Raw genomic sequence first — 22,633 nt, 5'->3', positions numbered from 1 at the left:
ATACTTATTTCTAGCACGCCTGCACAACGAAATAATCCATGCTGCGGCCCACGAAGACCTTAAATATCAGGGCGGTAATAATTATGCTGATGTCAGCAACAATTAGCACATGTAAAGAGTTTTGATCTAATCAAAAAAATCTAAGTCCTGAGTATCCTCTTAACGTTGACAAGTAAGCTTTAACATGTCCAAAAGGGGCGAATTTAATAAAGGAACACCTATAGTCTTGTGGGGATAAACTTTGGAATTCACCTTAACACATTTTGACTAGGATTGTAAATGGCAGTTCTCACTAAAATAATTTATGTGGTGTTTTCACTTCGATGTTCGTTATTGTTTTTGTTTCGTGTATTTCGCTAGTGCTGCGTTTTGTATTACGATCAATTATGATTGCGTTGTACATGCCAGCTGAATCAATAATATCGTGTCTAAATGCTTCTCATTGTGAACTTTTGTTGATTGTTATTAATGTGATTAATAAGTTTTCTATTAATCTGTAATCACCAGGAGGTATGATCTCACTTTCAAAACTTAATTAAGAGTACGGAAGTAACTTTTATTTGCGCGATTAAACATTAAGGACCTGTGTATAGCTGTCAGGAAGTTGAAGGCGACAGTATGTTTATCTCTCGTCAATCTCCTATTTTTTTATCGGGACCTTTCATTTGTAAATCTGTTTGCAATAAAAGATCAAAGCTGATCGGTCATACTATTACATAAATTGACATATTAATACATCATGCTATGTGAAACCATAGGTAGCGAAATCTGCAGGGGTGCAGCTCACAGCAGGTTGGATTAGGATGTGAAATTGATAGGAGGCAGATAATAAAGCATTATATTATCTCCCTTTTGCTAGCACTTCTAAAACTAAATGTTCTTAACATTTAACAGTTACAATCATTTGGTAGTGCTGTTCATGTATTTAGATTCTGCATTCCATTAGGAGATGATAGAAGTAAAATTTAGCATGTTGTTGCTGCAAATTTAGTAGTTAAACCATGCAGACGTTTTGGGCTTTTGTACCACATTCATATTAATTGCTTGGGTAATTTGAAACTGAAACTGTAAATATATTTATTTTTAATTAGAAATTCAAAAATTTGATATTCAGAGGCAATACACTCTGTAAATTCTAACTAATAATATTTTCTTAGGGACCCAGAATGGTTCTTATTGTTACGTTGCCTATTAACTTCATTTCGTTCAACTTTCAATATGATCGTATTTGAGTTGACCTGTGAACTGATTGAATTTTGTTTTTAAATTTCGTCATTGCTTAAAATTTAGACCAGCAATAGACTCATGTTATAAGAAAATAAAGTCGTGTTAACTAATTCATGAAAAATGGTCTGCAGCCATGTATTCATAGGTCATGTTGATATTACCCCGGAGGATAGGTATTACATGAAAATTGATGTCGTCGTCAGTGGTGTTTTTGTCGGGATCTTTTATGTGGTCGTCGTTGCTGTTGTTGTCGTCTTTAATGGCGTTGTTTTCGCCGTTGCTGTTGACGTTTTCAGTGATTTTCCTCTCACTTTTATCATTGCCTTTTTTCTCTTTTACATTCTATTAAGCGCCCTGTTTAAGATGTAAAAGGTACATCTTAAAGGAAGAAAGCGGGGGCGCTTTTTTCAGCGGGGCGCACAATCAAAAATTTATGGAAAATTCAACCATCTTATCTGCTGTCAAATTTAAAGCTGCTAGATTTCTTTGCGCATTGGTTTTTATAATTCAACTTTTTTAGATACAAAAGTGCTTTCGGAAATCGGAACACTTCAGAAAAAACCTTTTTTATTTCAATTTCTTTAAATAGGTTTAAAAAAGCTATATACATAAAAAAGGAAACCAGAAAAACTTTTACACGCAATGTGAGTCCAAGTTTGCTGCATTTTGTTGGCACTAAATAAATGTTAACTGGAAACTGCGATATAACTTTTTTATCAGCAGACCGGAATTTGAGTCTAAGCTACCACTAACTACCAAACAGTGAGGCTGAAAATTCCTTAAAAAGTTAGGCAACGGTGGCTTAAACCTGGGTAATCTAATAAGTCAGGTACCGCATGAAACTTTTTTTTAGAGTTCCGCGAGGACAAATCATTGTGAATGAAGGCTCTAGATTTTCATAAAACGTATTAAAATTGAATAACATCAGTGCAATCGAGCAGTTTTTAAGGGAGCGTGTAATGTTGCTTTTAAAGTTTTTCTTTAAAACAAACACCTTTTTAAATAAATCATTAGGAGACTATAGGTGTTGCCGCACTACCAGCAGTCTACAATACATTTGTTTAAAATAATGAATTTTTTTTCTGATAAAAACATAACAGTGCACAAATTTAAATTTCGAGCTGAAATCTTGCAAAAATTGAATAATACGCTTAGTACCTTTAAGGCTGGAATTTTGCCTTCAGCTACTTACGCTGTTTTGAAAGAAATGGAGTTGCTTATATACACTTTTTTTGTAGTGCAGAAAAACTCGTGCAGTATTTTTGTTATATTTTTGAGTTATTGTTATTAGTAAAATCTCACAATTGTGTTATCGGTAAAACAAAGAGACCAAAAAATTGCAAAAAATATATTTCTGTACAGACGAGAAGATAACAACAGGTATAAATTGAGCATGACAAATAATACTTTATAAGCTTTCGTTCTATTCTTTGTGAAAACATAAAACGAATACCGCTTTCACACTCAAAACGATTTTCTTTTCCTCCCAACTTGTACAATTTGTTTCATGTATTTATCTCTATTTTGTTTCCTGAGATCTGTTCTGTTGTTTACACCCAGCAGGAAAACAGAACGCGCATTCAATTATATATCAACTATTCGAATTAATCTATACAAACTTTTCTAAATGGGACAATAGCGTTAATGTAATGAACACTCGACATAATTGGATCAAAGGTTTTTTGTATCGTTACAAATATATATAATTCTTTGACTATTCCACTTGTGCCGACATTTCTAAGAACATCGACAAATCCGGGTGTTCATATAGTCTAGCAGTAAATTCTCCTCAGCAAAAATTCTATTACAATAAGCGACCTGCATAAGAGTTTTATGAGACCAATTTATAAAGTTTCTCAAACTAAAATTTTGAATTTTTGTGTTGATTGTAATGCCTTGCTTATCCAGGTATAGCTATTGCTTGTCTTAGATTCTTCGAGTTAACCTGTGCAGGCTTACAATGTAATTAACTAGCTGGATTTGTAAATCGCAAAATTGCATGCTTTGCAAGTTTAAAATACTCTGGAGATCCCGAATATGTTTAAAAATAAATGGCTAAGGAAATCCAGTTTTTTATTTTGCGTGTTCACACGCAATTTTGATTTTGACTTGCTTTTTTCGCATCGGTCACATATTAGAGAAAGGAAATAAATCCTGGGGACGAGATCACTTCTATTGTTATTTGTTTAATACGCTTGTTGATTTGGAATTGGATGAGCGAGTTTGTGATTTTCTTACATTAGCAGAACTTGAGTGCACATTAGACTTGTGGTTTCCAGCTATAGCTTTTACGACATCACTAATAACATTTGTTTACTTATTTATTTGCAACATGTTGCATATCTTCATCATGCACTGTTGCATTTGCCCTTTCGTGGTTTCCACGACAACAGTTATAGGACCTAAAAGGATCCCAACTTTGTCCCAGGGCTCTTTTTCATCTTAATATCAAAAAGTGAAAAAAGAGACCTGGGGATAAAGTTCAGGAGGATCCTCCTAGGTAGAACAGAATACAAATATGTCTTATGCTGGAGGAATATTTTAGGAATTTAAAGTGCCTGATAGTATTTAGTGCATTCGTTACGTCGGACTTTTACGTGACTACAAAGCTGTTATATTGCAGAAATTTTCTCAAGGGTTAGTGTTTCGTGTCAGCCATAAAAATTTTGGCGCAGTCTTTAAGCTTCGTGTAACAGTCATAAAAAACTGTATGTATTATACATCGTGCTTGTTGAGCCGTATTTTCTGTGTTATATTGCATTCCCTGCACTGAAATTGAATGCCCGTTGTATAGAACTGTGTTTTTGATGTTTGGAGACTTGATGGCTTATAAAAATTTCTAAAACTGAATCGACCACGAGGCAGGGAGGAGGATGCACGTGAAAAATATCTATTAGCAAATTCAAACCTCCAAACTCTGATATATATTTTAAATATTTTTCCTGTTCAATATTATAGGAATGATAGTTGCAGTAAAACGGTCACCTTTCTGTAAAATAGACAGTTTGATTTGACAATTCTTAAAGAAACTCTCTCGGTGCATAAAGATAATTTTTCCAATTCAGTAACTTCTTTCCTAGCATTTTTTTTTAAGCAGGTGTAATTATTTTTAATCCAGTCAATGACCTCTGTACAGAGAACCTGCATAAAACGGCCTATAATAAATACGGGAAATTTTCAGATTAAACCTCTCCAAGCGGACACCTCTCTGAAGTGTCCGCTTTAGTGATATTTCCACTGTAGTTAATAATTTTATACCAGTATAATGAAATTTTAAATTATATATTTATTTAAAAAATAATTAATGAGAAACTTTTAATTTATGATTTACTTTTTTATTTATTATTTTAATGTTTTTTTGATGCTTATCCCAGCTCAAAAAAAATCAAGAAAAAAACTAGAAACGAATTGGATTAATCGAGTTAGTTGTTTCTAAGATGCTAGATACCGTTTCCATGTCAACATAAAATAAACTTTTCAAAATAATAAAAAAACTTAAAAGCCGGTAAGCCGAATAAAATTTGGAGTGCAAACAATCAGTTTTACTTCCAAGAATTTTTTGTGACTATCGTAAAAACGGACAGTTAACTAAAGGTTAAGAAAAGATTCAGGAAAGAAAGAGAGTTGAAAAGCTTGTGTCTTCATTTTTAAACCATAAAAAATCTTTAAATAGTTGCTGAATGCGTAACTGTTTTGCAACCTCGTTCACAGGGGATGTTGCTTTTTTGACTGTTAGTTACCCGTCAATTATACGCTTTGACTCTGGGGACGAGGGTGACTGTTTTGTTGCAGAAGACCTTGTATCCCTTTTAAAATGTGACGAACCTTTTTTTTTCTGAAATTTATGTTGATAAAATTTATAATTAAAATTGAAATAGAATTGAGTAAGTTTATAAGCGTAATTCGGGATGCGCAGTTTTATTGAAATGTCACATCAAAATTTTCGCGAAATTGGGAAACACTCACACAAAAAATTTCAATCAACAATTTCCGATTTTCCAAAAGAATTCTTCCTGTTTTGTATACACATATTTCTGATGTTTTGAATTCAAGGCTAAATCATTAAAAGAAATTCCGTTAAATCTACTTGTCAATTGGTTTGCGGAGAATTTTCTCACAAATCGGGAGAATACATCAAAGGTTTATCTTAACCTCGTTCCTAGCACCTGTCGTCTCGCCGTCCGTCCTGATATAAAAAAGATACAACAAACACTGGGTACGAGGTTGTGTTTATCTCTCACACCTACTGATGGCGATGCAGATCAAAACATTTTTTTTTGATATTTCTGTGTTGGTAGACTTTAACTTCAGCACACAAAAAATTTGGTATTTTTAAATTTTTGTCAAATTACCGAGTCCTTCACCTTTATCTTTAGTTGTTCCTTGTTTTTGGTATATACTTATCTTTATAAGAACATTTTTTTGTAAGGCTAAAATTTTTATTAATTTTTTTCCTTTCTCCAAAATAATATCCATGATGGATAAATTATTTTAAAGCGAAAATTTTTGCGAATTTGCGAGGCTTGTATTTGGTCACAAAATTTGAAACGTGTTGTTATATAAATAAATAAAAAAATGCTCGAAATTGGAGAACAGAAAATAAGAACATATTCAGGCTGAACAAGGGAACAAAATAAAGACATCTCAAACCAAATTTCCTGGTTCTTGTAAAAAAATACAAGTTGCTCAAAATGTATGTGCCGGAACACATTTAAAAAAATAAGTCATTATCTAAAAATAAATCTTACAAATCTCTTGTAGTATCAAATTCTTAAAAACATAACTTCTGAAGAGATTACGGAGTATTGAAAGATTTGTCAAATGACCAAATGTGATCCAGACGGAAATCAACTTCATACGTTGACAGGTTTACTATGATAGCCTCAGTTGGCGCTACGTTTTGACATTGTACGACAACCTACTACCCAGGTTATATGGTCACAAATCCTCGGATTAACACTAAGTGAGAAACACAGTTTAAAGTCGCGTGCGGAGTTTAGATTTTTTCTTTTGACTCATCTTTTTATCTACTATCATGAAACACATTTATGATCATGCCTGTTTTACAAAATATCGAATTTTAAATTCCAATAACACTTTTCCATTTTGTTGCATTAAAATGTTTATAAAATTTTGTGATTGTTAATATAAAAGTGATTTCTTGCGTTGCGGAATATATCAGATAAACCAAAATACTTATGCAGTAGGGGATATGGGGTATGAGGTATCATTCTCTTGACCCTTGCGCGTAATAGTGCTGTTCTGTAACACAGCGACGAAATAAAAAAAAAGAAGCAAGCATTTTAGTGAATGGAAATTTTAACACTTTTGACACCAATTCTTGTCCCTAGGATCACCCTGCGCCGTTACTACAGTGTTAATGAAAAAGACAAAATGCTCTAGGAACGACGTTGCTTTGGAGCTCTTTTATATCTGATTGAAGTTCTAAGCTTTTGTGCACATTACGAATGATGTGTCTACCAAAAGTATTCAAAAAAACGTTTCGGTTATCGTTAAAAATATCATTTCTTTTGTGACGTTTACTGTTCATGTTTTAAAGCGCAGAAAATAGAATGACATTTTGATTGAAATACCATGCTCGTTCCTCTTTTACACCAGGGGGTAAAGTAATAATAAAAGAAGAAGAAAATGATAAAAAAGAACATTTTAAACGACTTTTTTTGTTATAAGGCCAAACAACGCTCTAAAGGCTCTGGCTGGGTATATCTAGAACATCCAAATTTTTGTTTTGTTTTGTTTTGATATCTGTGCTAACCGGTGTGACAGGCAAGGGGTAAGGCCAGCCATCAGGTTGTTGCGCGCCGTCTTTGATATACGATGAAGTATCGGCATACATTCATCTCGGCCCGGGATCTGTTTACATCTCAATGGTGCTATTCTTTATAACTGATAAAAAGTATTTACGTCGAGCTGGAAAACCATCTACAATATTTTGAGTTCTTCCCCCTAGTTCACTACGAGACTACCATCGATTACTTTCTACGGTTAAACCTCTTAAAGCTATCACATTGCCTCGTTTACCCATAACCTGTTTACGCTGTTTTAATTGGATTAAATTCAAACTTTACAAGCTCATGTCCTATTTTGATTGGATAAATGTTTTTGATATATTGTTACATTTCGATGCAATGTTAGCGCGTTTATTTGAAGTAAGTCTGTTATTCAAGTTATATGCGCGACTTTCACAAGTTCCGATATGGGTTATGCCGTTCCAATTTAATTTTATAAATAATTTCCCTTTTTTCTAAAATAATATGAAAAACAAAACAAAACAGACGAAAACATTATATGGCCCGACATTAACAAATTATGCTTTATGGTGTAGATTTGACATCTCCACAATAACGCTATTTAAAAAATTACAATAGAACAAAAGAAAACACTACAGAGGAAGTGTAGAATTCCCGACACGAATTTTCTGGCTATATAAGAACTCATCTCCCTCTTATAAACCAAGCCATATTTACATGGGTAATACTGTATGATAAGTCTCTTGTTACATGGTTAATACTGTATGGTAAGTCTCTTGTTACATTTTGTTTTTTTTATTGATTTTAGTTAAACGATATTAACACAGTAAAACTGGAGGATTTCTAGAAATTTTCAATATTCACTTATTTTTATGTTTTGAAAACAAGATGCTTGATGTTGATCCAAATTTTTTTAATCATTTTTTCTTAACCTTTTGCCAGAATAATTTTTCAGCTAGGTTTGTGCCATGACAGAATTTTTTTATCGTTCGTAAGTAAATTGTGCCAATAAAAATGGATTTTACAATTTTAACTTCTTTTTATCTATATCTTTTTCGTTACCTGCCTAAGCCAACAGCTAGTTTTTAATTATTTTAAATAATTCCTAATTTACTTTTATTATTTTTTTTTTGCGAAGCGACTACGTTATTGCTCTGTACGCTACAAGATCCTTCCCAACACCAATTGATTTCTTCTTAGCGATTCAAAAGCAGAAAGGCATACCCTGGACGTCAAATTGACGGTTTAGTTTTACTTTTTGACTAAAATTCAAGATCGAGGCTAGTAGCTGCCATGCTTGACAAGTCTACAGTAACGGTAATATGAAGCAGGGGGGATGGAGTTTTCTCAACATATTTTGTAGGGGGCTGTAGTTTCAAAAGGCTTATATCCTTGTCTCTTTTTATTATATTTTACTAAAATTTTAAAAGGTTGCTAATAAAATGATTTAAAAATTTTAAATGTTTATCCGGTTAATATATCAATAGGGTAGAAATAATAGCGCAGGAAAAGTTATGAAATGTAATATTCCTCACAATCAATGATCCAAGCTAATTAACGTCGCCCTGAAATTTACCTCAACGGTCAACATAACTTCTTAATATAGCTAAGTTGCAATAGGTAGTTTTATTTTTACATTTTTAACATTCGGAATTGTATTTAAAGGCAATCGACAGTTTTAACCTGTAAAGATTGCCATCTTACCTGCTCATGTGTTGTGTGAATAAACTCCAATAAAAATGTCATCCACCAAAGCGAATTTTTATTTCTTATGAATAATATATGAACATAAATTAACAACATCAAAAAAAAATATTTCCAGAAAAGTTTTTTTTAACTAGTAAAGTTTAGTGGAATTTTTAGCAAGCAGGCAAAACCTAGAACAGAACCATATCGATGTGTGAGGAATCAGGTCAAATTTGAGATAAATTATCTGCGTAGATTTTAAAGTATTTATTCAAGTATGACGAAATGTTTTCACATGACGCATGTGTTCCTCTCTTTTTTTCAAAATCACATCTCATAACCATTTATACACATGAACACAAAATTTCACTTGAGCGCTGGCAAAAGTGTTCAAATAATTAAACCACACTACTGCTTTCATTGAGTCGAGTACCAACATCGATTTTTCGAGTGCAGGTACTAATATTTTCTAAATCAATATTTTGAGTAGCAACAACAGTGTCAAGTTTGTCAACAAATCCACCTCTTGAGCGATGGAACACCACTTGAAATTTTCACTTTGATGTGGTCCCTTTGTTAAACCATACTTGAAGTGCAAACACGACATTCAACTGCTTGATATGTGTCTCACAAAGTCGTTATTGTTATAACTGTTGCAGCCTATTCATACTGAAGTTGTTAGTGAGTACATTGGTTAATCATCTCTTCATCTCCTAATATGCACCGCAGTGATGTTGCTAGAGCATAAACAACTATGTCGATGACACCCTACACAAGCAGCTACATAGCTTGTGTCTATACTAAATGTTACCGCGAATGACTTTTTTGCAATATTTGTTGTTCTTGTTATTGTTGATTTTGAATCTGGTGCGATCCTTCCCCCTTATAAGTCTAATTTTATAGAGAATGTCAATTATGCAGTGTTTTAGTTAAGAATGCTACTTTGACCCACAGCTTGCATGTATGTGTTTGATGCGTCAGTTTTAAGGTCATTCTTGGGTGGCATGGCAGGGTTGTAGGGGAGGCATTTTGAGGTTTTAATCTCCTAGGTGAGGTAAAAAAGAATCTTCTACACAAGTCTCTTCCACATCGACCATTATTTACAAAGTCCATGAAGAGGAAGGGTGCCCTCCCTGGACCCCTAGGTAGCTAGGTCCCACATCCATGTTTTCTTAGAAGCTATCTTCTTCCTATCACCCTAATATGAAACAGTCGAGTAAAAATAAACAAAATTTTTATCAAACAAATTAAGTGTTATGTCTCAAAAAAAAATAATTTCCTCTTTCACAATATCTATACCTCCTTTTAATTTATTTTATTCTTAAAATTATTATAAAGGGCATTCCCTACAAAAAAACATCGGCTTCCATTTCTCTACTGCCTTTAACAAGCATCCCTTCTGGAGATTAGTCCTGCGCTATTACATGTTGAATACCAGACATGCGATTTTAATTAGTTCAAAAATTCATGTTAATTGGATTTTTTATTTATTCTATTCCAACGTCACGTCAATCGCTAATTACGTTATTGACGTCAGCCAATGTGTATTGCTTTCTGCTAATTAACTGTCCTGAGTAAGCTAAGACCGAATCAGCACGCAAATCAGACATGTATCGATGTTCGATGCATGGACATGCTACCATTTTTTTTAATTTTATTGATTTATTTTGTTTATCTGTTGCGTTTTACTTGCATTAAAACTATGTGGTTCTTAGCAAAATAATAACCTTACTCTGCTTAAATCCATTTTTATAGACAATCAAAGCTCGAACGCCCACGCTAAGAAAGCCCATTCCAAAGAACGTCCACTTGCTTAAACTTTTAAGTAAAAACTTAAAAAGAGCTTAGAAACCACCTCCTGTGGTAGGATAAACTCCCTGCCTTTTAAACCTTTTAGAATTTTAATTTTTCAATTTCCTTTACTTCTTTTGCCAATAAAAAAGATGGTGAAAGTGTGCATTTTTTAGTAGTATGGATAAAGGTAGGGTAGGTACATATTCTTAAGGTACACCTTCTTAACGTACATCTTCTTAGAACACGTTTTTTTAATAAGAACCTGTAAGACCTGACTTGAAGCTGTCTGTTCTTATTTCTCGAGTCTTTTGCAGCTTGAGTTGTTCTTATTTTATTCTTAATAGTAAGATTTGAATTCAGGCTTATTCTGTACTTATTTATGGAATTTTTTTTTTCTTCGAACTTCATGTGTTTCTTAGAAAATAGGTATATTTTTATTGCTACGTGAGATGGAAATTGCGTTCATGAGAAATTGAGCGAGAGAAAAGAAGACATCACAATCAATCGTTAGCTTTAGGGAGTGCATCGGAAAAGAATCTAAAATCTGGATTGTTCTTATTTTATGGTAACATTTACACTTAAACATAAAGTACATGAACCACATAAAAGTCCCTTAAAGACTCGGCCACCAGCAAAAGGGGGAAGAGTGGTTAATATGTCTGCGGGTCGATTTATAAAGTTTCTTAACTTGTAGGTTTTATATAGATTTTTTCCAAAAAATATCAGGATGATGACGTATTCATTTTCTTTCATATCAAAATGCTAAAATCAGAATATCTCAGGACAAAAAACATAGCTACATCTTCGTATTGTGTCTACTTTTAGAGAATTTGCATTAACTTTTTTAAAATTATTTAAATTAAGAATACTATTTCTTGGGTCGTCAATTAGTAATTCCCCGTCAAAAAATGTTTCTACTGGCAACAACAAACGTATTCAACCAGTTATGTTAATCATATAATCTTTTGCAAAACAAAATTTCATGACCACACCCCTCGACCCCTCACCTTCTCAGCCCAACACTTAGAACATTACAAATGTCCTGTAAGTTTTCCCACAAGGTGTGTTTTCATGTGAAATTCACATGAATGTCCATGTTAATTTGATGCTAACTACTCAACTATTGTCAGACAAACTAATCCTTTGTAAACAAATAAACAAACAAACACGCCATGAGTAATTCTCATCATTGTGGTCGAAAAATAAGATTAGTGCCCATACCTCCATGATTTTTTTCTTTTACTAAAATTTTTGAAAGTATAGTGACGCTGAATTTTGTCCTTGCTTTAGATTTTGTACTATCCTTCTATAAATATATGTCCATATATATGTCTATTTAAATTTTTGTCAGCTTTTATTTTCCGTATTAGCTTTACATATACACGTCCCAAACTTGCATGTGTAAAAATGCGTCCGAATACACGCCCATGCTCAAATAAACGCCCAGTAAAAAATCATTGATGGTGTACAAGCAACGCTTAGGGCAGATACTTTTTTCAGTGTTTATTAGCTTTGTCTTATAAAGAGACATGAAGACTATGTAAATTTTCTCTATAAACAAATATTTGCACAAGGGAGGCGAACAGAAGTGCTCGTAAAAATGAATTTACTCTGTGTTTTTCCAACATTACCAAAAAAGCGAATTCCAAATTGTATTTGTTTACGTCTTTTGTTTGTTTATTGTTTGTTTCATAAATGAAATGGTTGAATTAAAATTATAATTAGTTTTTCGTCCGTTTCATTAATTAATTAGTTCATTCATTCATTTATTTATTGATCGAACTGAACATATTTGTAAATGCGTGTTTGTTTTTTGATTGACAAAAGCTCTTTGCAATGAAATTCAATTTGCACGATGTAGTTCTTAACTTAGTTCGATGCTCTTGCTAACATAAAATATGAGTGACTAAATAAATGTGTGAACAAGTATAAAATACTGACCAGACTGGAATTTTTTTTTTATAGCAAGCATTTTTGTCGCCAGCCACTTGAGATAGTTTGTGTATATTAACGGTGCTGTAGGATGTGGCTAGATAATGTAACAAACGCTATGTGCCAGTGTTATCAAAACAATACAAAAACATAAATCGACTCATTGTAAATAAACTTTATATTATTTTCTCATGTTGTGAAAGCAGCAGCAAGACGAGGAAGGTAAAAAATTTAACTCGTTCTAATCCGCTTTGGTGAAAGATGTCTTTTTTGAAAATTAAGCTGTATGCATAACGTTTTTTCTTTTTTTAAGACTTTCCTTCAATACAGATTATTTTTTTCAACTTCCTACAGTTCTATTTTTTTTTGCCATGTTGTAATTTGCGAGTGTGGTGTGCTAGTTTTTTTTTTTGTTAGTATGGGTAGGGTTTATGGAATGATGCTAAACTGCACGTGTATAGAGAGCCTTGCTAATTCTTTGGTGCTAATATGCAGCATGTATTTGTAAAGCTCCTAAGATATTAAGTTGAATAGTTAAAGGTATTGTAGTGATTCAGGACCGGCGAAATCGGCGACCAAGAGGATAGGTATCCTTCCTTCTTTGCCTAAAACGATTTTTGAACGACAAAAACAACGACGATAATCGAAGATCTGGGACCTTTTTTTGAACTTCTTACACCAACTTCAAGAATGGTTCGCTGTGATTTCCAGATTTTTATATTGGGAGAGTGAATTGTGTATATTTAGCCTATGACCAATAGTCGTTTTGTATGTCTTTTATGACTGTTTTAATACTTGGAAAGGTGCATATTAGATAAGTTTTTAAGCCATTTTGCAACATCAGATTATGCTGCGAAAAACGTGGGAACTATAAATCGAATGGGTGGAAACCTTAGGGATAAATTATTTCGTCTTTTTTTTTCATTCTTTTCAACAAAAATAGAAAAAAACTAATTGGACTGATTGGACGGAGATAAAGTTTATGTTTGAAATTTCGTAATACTTTTCAGTGTTCGGTTTATTAACGTTTTATGATATTTCGAGCTTTGGAGACGTTCATTCAAGCGTTAAAGAAAAGACATAGAAAAGGCCAGACATTTTGAATTAAGCTAAATATAAATATAAAGGAAGCTTTAGGAATGTTAGCAGAAAAGACTTTAATTATGCCTAAAAAATAGTTTATTTTCTAGTTGAATGTGATTATTTATTATGGATAATAATAAACTGAATAATTTACAAGCTTATAGAAATTTGCTTTCTTTGACTTCTTTTCATTCTCATTTTCAGATATTTTCTTCAAATCAATCGACACGTGTAAAGTTTATCATTTAAGAAGCTACCCACACAGAGGTCAACAAATTAAATCAAAATGGCGAGAAATTACTCCACTGAGTTTTCCAACATGGGTTGGCCTTCACCTTATAATGGAATGTCACCCTACTCACCGATGCCTGCTAACTCTGTTGGCTTTCCTTATCATCCCAGCGTGAATCTTCATTATCCATTAGCACCAAGCTGCGGTAAGAAAAAAATTAATTTTTAAAAATATTTCTCTCTGACGAGATTATATATTTTTGTATAGTTTTTTTTATATATATACATAAACTAATTTAAATATCCCCACGAAATGTTTTTTTTTTAAGTAAAATGAAAGTGTTATCGATTTATAATTAGTCAGGTAACGCACGATAGGATAAAACGTAATAGCTGGCTATACAGATACTCAGCCTAATGGAAGGCCATGGTACTTTAAAAAATTATTTTTAGAAAAGCTTTCTTTTTACGCAGATGAACATTTCTTTTTGTGAAACAATTTTGTAAAAAATATAAACTGAAAGTTGCAAACACATAAGAACAACTTTAAAACAATTTACACTTTGGTATATATTTTTAAGACCCTTACAAATGTGATACAGGCTGAAAGAAAAAATTGTTCTGTTGGAAAACATGATAAAAATATAAGAACAGAATGTTTTGAGCAGTTGGAAAAATTAACAGCATTTAAGGGTCAAGTTACAGTTTTTGGATCTTGTAATAGAGTGCAATCGACTGCCAAAAAAATTAGTGATATCCTTTTACAAATAAATAAATTAATTATTTTCTCTGCATAAGCCTCAGCCAGGGATTAGGGATCATGCAGCAACCAAAGTAAATAAGTAAATAAGTAAATCAGCTTAAAGTTAAGACCGTTATACTTTTTCTTCAAACTTTTTTTCTATAACAATACACGGATATAACTTCAACAAGAGGAAGATACTTTGTTTTCTCTCGGATTTTGATTCAGTCAGTCTGACACTTTATGAGTTCCGTGTGCCGTAATATTTTACTCTTTGTTATTGTTGTTGTTATTGTTGTTGTTTTTTGATGCTGCTATCGCAAGATTTAGTTTTTAAAGTATTTTGCTGGTAAAATCAAACATTATATTAAACAAATCGTGACCTTTTTTGTCAAGATTTTTAAATACAAAATTACGTACCAAAAGTATACTCTTATCCTTCTCTGTTCCTACTACAGAATTTCGAGATGTTTTCAAGAGGTTAACTGTACTTCACAACCGACACGACCACAAATATAAACAAACAATTTTTTCCCATTTCATGTTTTTGCATGCGTAACCAAATATGGTAGCCGAGACGTTCTAAATGGAATATATTACTGACTTCAGCGATAAAAATTCTCTTCCGCTACTATACTTTGAGAAAAAATTTTCTTTCATAAAATGCATAATTTAACTTCAACGGTTTCACTTGAGAAAAAAGTAGAGGAAAAGTAGATAACCATCATATAACTATTTTGATCAAAAAATAATTTAGGGAACCGAAATTTTAAAATTTTTATATGGGTGTTATGGTAATAAATTTCAGGATTTCCTCCCTGCCTCCCTATCAACCTAGGCAGGAGGGAATGAGTGGGTGGAGTAGGGGGAGGGGGTTGTCAAAGACGGTTAATATGAGGGAGACTTGTGGAGAAAATGCCTTTTTACTTAATCCATAAGACTAAGATTTTTTCCCTTTTTTACTTTTCAGTACTGTTCTATTTCTCAATTTATTGTGTGTAGGATTTCCACGTAAACAAAGACGTGAAAGAACAACATTCACAAAATCTCAGTTAGAAATATTGGAAGATTTATTCTCTAAGACGCACTACCCCGATATATTTATGAGAGAAGAAGCTGCTAGGAAGATAAATTTGCCGGAATCGAGAGTGCAGGTAAGGAAAGAAAATTTAATATATGTTAATTCTCGAAAAAATTATCATAACATCGATTTAAAGCTCAAAAGATTAATCCGAACGACAAAGAAACAGGTCTAATTTGATTGGTTACTCGCTAAATATTTCTTTGTTTTGATCAATTTTTCTTGAACTTGAAAAGGTGAAAAATAAAGTTTCCTAAATTAAATTTCCAGTGAAAAAATTGTTGAAGTGGTAATTAATCCAACTTCATGTTTAAAGATAAACCGTCAAGCATTGTTAATTATGCTAATTATATTGATAATGTTAATTATGCATAAAATGACACGTTTGTGAACTTAGTCATTATAACTCACTGTTTGATTTTTTTGTTGTTTTAAAGAAGTTATGGAATGCTGTGGCTTGGAGAAAATAAACAAATAAATAAACAAATACAGTCATGAAATTACATGACACGAAGTACTGGGTTTGCCCTATCGTAAAAATCCGCCTAATAACACTACTGAAAAAAAATCATCTTTATAAATAGATGGTAGCCATAAGTAATTGCGATTTTTATGACAGAATTTTTCCCTGTTCTTTTGCAGTCATAAACTGTATTTTTTTCTCTCTAGGTATGGTTTAAAAATAGACGGGCAAAACACAGACAAAAGGCCAAGCAAGATAAAGACAAAACAATAAAAAAAGTTCCCACGAATTCAACGTCTAGCGAAAGCGAGATAAAAGCAGACACTGCATCTCCGACGCCATCATTAAGTCCAAAACCAAAAACAGTTCCTTCACCGAGAAGTCCGACTTATAGATCTAACATATCTCCTGTAACAACATCATCGAATATTAACTCCATATGGAGTCCTGCAAAAAACCCGGCTTGTCAGCAGCAAAGGAACTATAATACGTCGCCTATACTGAGTCCGTGCGCTGGTGGAGGTAGTATGTCCTACAACACCCCAAGTTATTTATCTCCACAATCCAATTACATTCGATCGAATCATGAATATCCCGCATATATGAACATGGGTGGTATAACATCCGTGGGCGGTCATGCTACGCACTCATCAGGCGAGATTATCGAATTTCCAACAGAATACCATTCTCCATCTAATACCGGGCCGTGGGGATATGCGACCATGTAGTAAGGGCCGTTTATATATATAACGCGGGCCGTCTACGCCCAATATTTGAATAACACATATCAGATTGGATTGACTGTGATAACGTTTTGATCAGGCCTGTCAGTTTCGAATTTATTAGAGGATAGAAATGTTCTTGTTCTATGCGTGGAAAAAGATTTGCTTTGAATGAAAGTTTTTGAGAAACAAACAAGCGAAGTGTTGCTCAAAACATCACAATCTAACGTGTCAACTATATATGAAGTTTTGTTGATGTATATATATATAGATTAGCGCGTTTTGTTTAAAATTGTATATTTTCCCCTTGTATTTTTATTTACCAGAATTACAAACATATTCATAACTTCCAGACTTATTTTCAAAATGTTATTCACCTCGTGACAGGAAAGATCGATTGGTTTTCTAAAATCTCTTTTTGCACCAAATTACTTTTAGAATTCGTGAAGTTTAAATACAGTTAGCAAAATGAAACAAACCGACCTCGTTCCCAGGGATTTTTGTCTCTCATCAGCGCTGCGCTTTTTCGTCTGATATGCACAACGAAACAAGGTCCTGTGATCGAAGTTGGAACTAATCTTCTTTATTCAACTACTCATTTTTTTCGCTTGTGGTCGTTTCTTTTATCGCTTACAATAACTACCAAACATCATATGGTCATATTGGTGCGATCGTTGATGAACAAAATAAACGCATTCCACAAAACTTTTTTGACAAAAAAAATTATAAATAAGGAAAAAATAAGTCTAAATTTTAAATTTAAACAATTTAAAAACAAATCAGACCGAAAAGCCTCAAAAAATAAGAACAGCGAGATTTTAATAATTCTTAAAGACCTGCATTTTAATTACCTTTAATAAAACTAAACCAACCATTATTTTTTAGGCTACTATTTTACCAAAGTAAACGCCCCAACATGATGTAACATCTATTTATACATATATTACGCAACAGTAAAAAATCTTCTAAAAAATTACATTAGCTGTATTTTTTTTCCTCGCAGATTTTTTTTACCTAAAATTAACAGCACAGTGCTTAATTATGTTTCTTAAATCTTTATTCTGATGGGTTTAGAAGTTATTATTCCCGCTGAGAGCAAAAAATTACAAAACTACAATTTGGCGGGCGGGTAATGGAAAGCTGGCTTAGTTGTTATCCTTTTTTATTAGTAAACCAATGTGCTCAAATTGCATTAACTCATTTTCACTAAGTAATACTCCTGTAAACAAAAGTACATATTGATTTGAGAAAAATTATGGTTTCAAGTTTGTATTATTTTTTCGTAAAAAATTGAAGAACGTCAATTCCTAAAATCCCCTAATTAACCTAAAAGTTTGACCTAAAATATTGATTCCTTTGAAAATCCTTCTTTTCATAAAAATAGTTAGTTTTGTTATTCCGTTTTATAACAAAAAATTGAGCATGTGATCATCTCCAACAGGAATGATAAATTATATTCACATAGTTACTACAATGAAAAAAATTAACAGCCTCTCTGGAATTATTTTTTTATTTCTTTCTAAAATTTTGACCAAACCTCCTAAAAATATGAAATAGTTTTCATATGTTTTTATATGAAATTTGACCCCAAAACCTTCTAACTTTTTCTAAACTTTGATGTTTAAAATCTAAGGCTTCCCTGTAAATGACCACATCAAATTTTTTTCTACGTATATACACCATGATTCACTCCAATTGATATAGCGTTGTGAAATATTTGTACGATGGAAAGGGCGTTGGCTGCACTCATGTTCGTCAACATGATTGTTATCATGGCTCAAAAATGTCAACGAAAATTTTTTTCCTATTTGTTCATTTGATGACACCAACTTTTTTGTTTCGTGATTTGTTTGATATCATAAAAAACATATTACTTGCGAACTCACTTGTCTCCAGACCTCTTTAAGACACAGAGATTTGGGGCGAGAATTTCTAATATACTTTTCAACGTAACGTACAGTTGGCTATCATACGGTGAATTGGCCGCATTTTCAGTCCTGATATCAAAATCCATGTGAATATACATAAATTGTCCAACCGAGCAACTTTTTGAAACACCGAATACCTGGGCTTATATCCCGGGAAAGTTCTTCTTGGGTGGACTTAAAGCGGAATGGATATTGTATTAGAACCAAAATGTAGCTATTTTCTTAGCTTTTTCTTAAACCTAAAAACAATAAAATATAATCAAGTTAAAGTTAAAACTCCTAATATATTTCCTTTGCAAATGGCATTTCATAGTCTTTCAGCCCTTCAATATCCAGACCTTAATTTTTACTCTCATCTAAATGTACGAGTAATTCCACTTATCAGTTTTCCTTGAACATCATGCTAGGCGAGCTTAAAACCAGGATGGATTTTGCATTCTATCCAAAGTGGGCCTATATATCGCCGGGCCTTTTTATTTAAATCAGACTTAACAAAAAGGAGTGCTTGAGAACGGAAGAACTTGGAATTTATTTATTTTATTAACATTGGCAATTATATCAGATTTCAATCAAGGAGCACTTGTGGTATGTTCGGTACAGTCAAACAACGATACATCATTACCAATCTAGCTTCTATCTTTAAAAATTTTCATTGTACAATCATTAAAATTTTTTGTTATTATAAAACTTATTCTCCCGGTCGAATTGTCACGTGGTACATTATTCGAGTGAGGAGAAAACACGTTCTTTCCACGGTCAGACTCGTACAAGAAGCTTCAATTAAACAAGAACGATAAATATCTTAATTAAAAACAACAAATTAATTGAAAAATTCCCCAAATCTGATTTATGAAGAGCTGGCCACTTGAACGACGTGTTTTCCCTGAAGCCATAATGGCTACTCTAAACAATACTGACCTGTGATTGGTTAAAAAGTATCACGTGATATTTGCCGACCAGGAGAATATCACAACGAATCTTCTAAAAACAACCACAACACAGGCTCATGCCGGTGTTGTTATGGAAACAATGTTATTGCTAAATAATTTTAGTCCTTGACAATTTTTTCTTATATAAAAACACTCAATCAATAACAATATCTTCTTGGCGTTTAGCTAGTATCTAAATATTTTAAACCAAAATAAATAAACCAATCAAACCATATGTGCAAATATATACAAAAAAATTTACAAATATTCTACTGTACATACTTGTCTAAAAAAATAAGAAAAAAAATGAAAGTCAAAAATAAAGATCTTGAAACAAATAAATAAAATACACATAATTTCTCTTCAATCATATTAGTCTGTTAATCAATGTACCATTCCACTCACTTGATTTTGCCTCCTTCACCTTGTTGGGGAATGGGGCATAGTTAAATCAAGTATCCACGACGACGAGTTGTCAAGTACCTGGAAAAAAACAGCGATCAATATTTCAGTGACTAATATTATGAGAATCGCCACACAACAAAAGAAAAATCTCAAACGAACAAAAAAACAACAACCAGTAGAACTAACCTGTTGGTAACGGTCATTTAATTCTTCTACAATGCCTTGTCTCATTACACCAGTCGGCGATGTCTGTTGGTAGACAGTATTTAAAGATTCCAACAAGTCAAAATTTTGTTTGATTTCACTATTTAGTTCTTTGAGAAGTGCGACTTGTCGTTCAATAGTTTCTTCGCAAGCGTACGGTTGCAATGAGATCATTTTCACTTCCACATCTGTTAGCCAATTCTCAACTGTACTTTCAATTTCTTCGAATGACAATCTTGGTTTTTCGTCTAATATTTTTGAATTATGATACGCACGAGTGATTGCATTAAAGCGCGCTTTAATGTCTTCTGTATTTTGTGATATGCTACATGAGTCCACACATGATTTAGATTTGGTAAGATGGCTGGCCGATTTTAAGATTCTTTCCAATGCTTTCGTGGCAGTTTCCAATTCTTCATCGAAATTCTGGAAAAGATAAAGCATAACATTAACGATCTAATACCAGACGCGGTTCTTTATATGACTTCAGGATTCATGGTCCAAATTATTTATTTTAGATGGATATAATTGAATGTCTATTTGGTTTCGTGTTACAAAAATATTGACGGCCTATCAGACAAGAAGTTGCCTGTCCACATTCTCCAGTTGTCTGGTTACATTGATGCTAATTTAACTCAGTAAAGCGTAAAAAACAAACAAATATGGCTGTTACCTATTTTTTTTTATATATTTCATATCTCAACTACCGTTTTTCTGTCACCTTCTGGTTTACTTTCTTAGTGTTCAAACGCTGATACAAAAACGCGTGTCATAAATTTTCAAATATTCATAAAATCCACAACAGACATAATTATTATTTTAACACTTCAAAGTAACATCGGAGGGCGTTCCACCTCCCCTAGCAAACATTCTTTTTTCTTTTCTTTTTAATCTCAGATAATCTTTGAATGCGACTCAAAATAAAGTGGGAACCAAAACAAACAAATAAACAAACGTTACCCTGGTAACTGCAGAAAAGAATGTTTTATTAGAGTTGCAAATTTTCTCATTCATCTCAAGCCACGTATCTAGAAGTCGTAGGTCGTTCTTCCACTCCTTATAGATGGCGATTCTATTCTCAATGTAGGCTTTAAACATGCGACTTTTGTTTTGTGTCTCGGTCCATCTCGTTTTAAAAGCTTCACTGGAGTCCAAGAGTTTTGTTAGATCGTCTACAAACGGACAAGCATCGGGAGATTGTTGTACAATACTGCAAAGTTCCGACACAGACACGAAGTCTTGGTCTCGATTATTAAACTCAATGATCAATACCTGAATAATTCAAATAAAAAAGGATATAATAATGAAAAAAAAAATTATCCAGCTATACTTATGGAAATGCGTTAAGGTTTATTTTTTCATCGAACAAAGCATAAACGCTTGCCGACATTAAAAGAGACACTTATCTCCACCATACTTATGATGCAAATTCACACACAGGAAATTTTTTTCGCACTTAACGTGACGTAAAGGACGTTACTTTCGCGTTCGTGAATCGAGTGTTAATTGTTTCTCTCCCAATTAACATCTTACGTGAACCGCTTTGCGTCTACTTTAAGTGCCCGATGATGCGTGAAGTATTTCTTAAAACGTCGACACGTGGGATATGTCATAATAAAGTTCACTGAGAACACTCCAGTTTTTTTATTCACATTAACTTTCATAAACAAATCATCAATTATGTCAACAAAACTAACACATCAAGCTTCACTAATCCTCGCATATCGGGCTGCACAAACCCATGAACCTTGGGCATCACATGTCCTCAACTCTCGGTCTTCACGAATCCTTAACCCTCAGGGGTTACAAATCCTCAACCTTGGCCGTCATTAGATCCACAACCCTTGAATTAACGTGGTTATGGGGTCAAACTTTCGGAGAAAACAATAATGTAAGTTTAAAACCCATTCAATATTTTAGGAGCCGTTGACAAAATTTTAGGAAATGAACAGTTGATAAAAATCAAGCTCTTCCAAACATGAACACACCGAATAATTTTTTTGTTTTCAAAACGTGATAATAAAAAATAATACTAAGAGAAAAATTAGGACAAAGAATTTTAAGAAATTTTAGTGTGATTCGCGCAAGTGAGGGTTTGTTTTCGAATAGACTCTGGGTGAGCAAACTTAGAACATGTATCCATAATAGCGCACCACTAAAGAGAAATGTAAGAAAAATTCTTGTGTTGCCACGAGAAGTACTCGCAACAGCCAACTTTAAATATCGTCTCCTATGTTGTTTGCAGCAAGATCAATTTGTTCTTTCGTAATAGCGCAGTGCATTGATCAAACGCCCTCTTCGAATCTCCCCTTACTATTCATACAAGCGTTCGTGTTAGCTAAAAAAATCAATAAAGCTACACCCCTAAACTAAGCACCCAGGGTAAAATCTTAAAAATATAACAAGCGCCAGGGCGTCTTATCGATTTACCACGG

General features: G+C 33.1%; 1 protein-coding gene across 1 annotated transcript; it reads left to right on the top strand.

Annotated features, from left to right (window-relative positions):
• Positions 1 to 11,119: 11,119 nt before the first annotated feature.
• On the top strand, positions 11,120 to 17,166 carry LOC130641901 (homeobox protein OTX-like). The gene is made up of 4 exons (XM_057448916.1): positions 11,120 to 12,632; positions 13,698 to 13,930; positions 15,469 to 15,620; positions 16,217 to 17,166. Exons 2-4 carry the CDS (start codon positions 13,780 to 13,782, stop codon positions 16,736 to 16,738), a joined length of 825 nt encoding a protein of 274 aa, XP_057304899.1. The 5' UTR covers positions 11,120 to 12,632; positions 13,698 to 13,779; the 3' UTR covers positions 16,739 to 17,166.
• Positions 17,167 to 22,633: the final 5,467 nt, after the last annotated feature.

The sequence above is a fragment of the Hydractinia symbiolongicarpus genome, chromosome 4 (assembly GCF_029227915.1).
Source record: "Hydractinia symbiolongicarpus strain clone_291-10 chromosome 4, HSymV2.1, whole genome shotgun sequence".
NCBI lineage: Eukaryota > Metazoa > Cnidaria > Hydrozoa > Anthoathecata > Hydractiniidae > Hydractinia > Hydractinia symbiolongicarpus.
This window is presented reverse-complemented; position numbering and strand designations above follow the sequence as displayed.

Excerpts from the sequence above, each read along its gene's own strand:
- LOC130641901 (XM_057448916.1), top strand. The coding sequence starts at position 13,780 with ATGGCGAGAAATTACTCCACTGAGTTTTCCAACATGGGTTGGCCTTCA. Across the intron at positions 13,931-15,468 it reads TCCATTAGCACCAAGCTGCG|GATTTCCACGTAAACAAAGA; the intron begins GTAAGAAAAAAA and ends TATTGTGTGTAG. Across the intron at positions 15,621-16,216 it reads TGCCGGAATCGAGAGTGCAG|GTATGGTTTAAAAATAGACG; the intron begins GTAAGGAAAGAA and ends TTTTCTCTCTAG.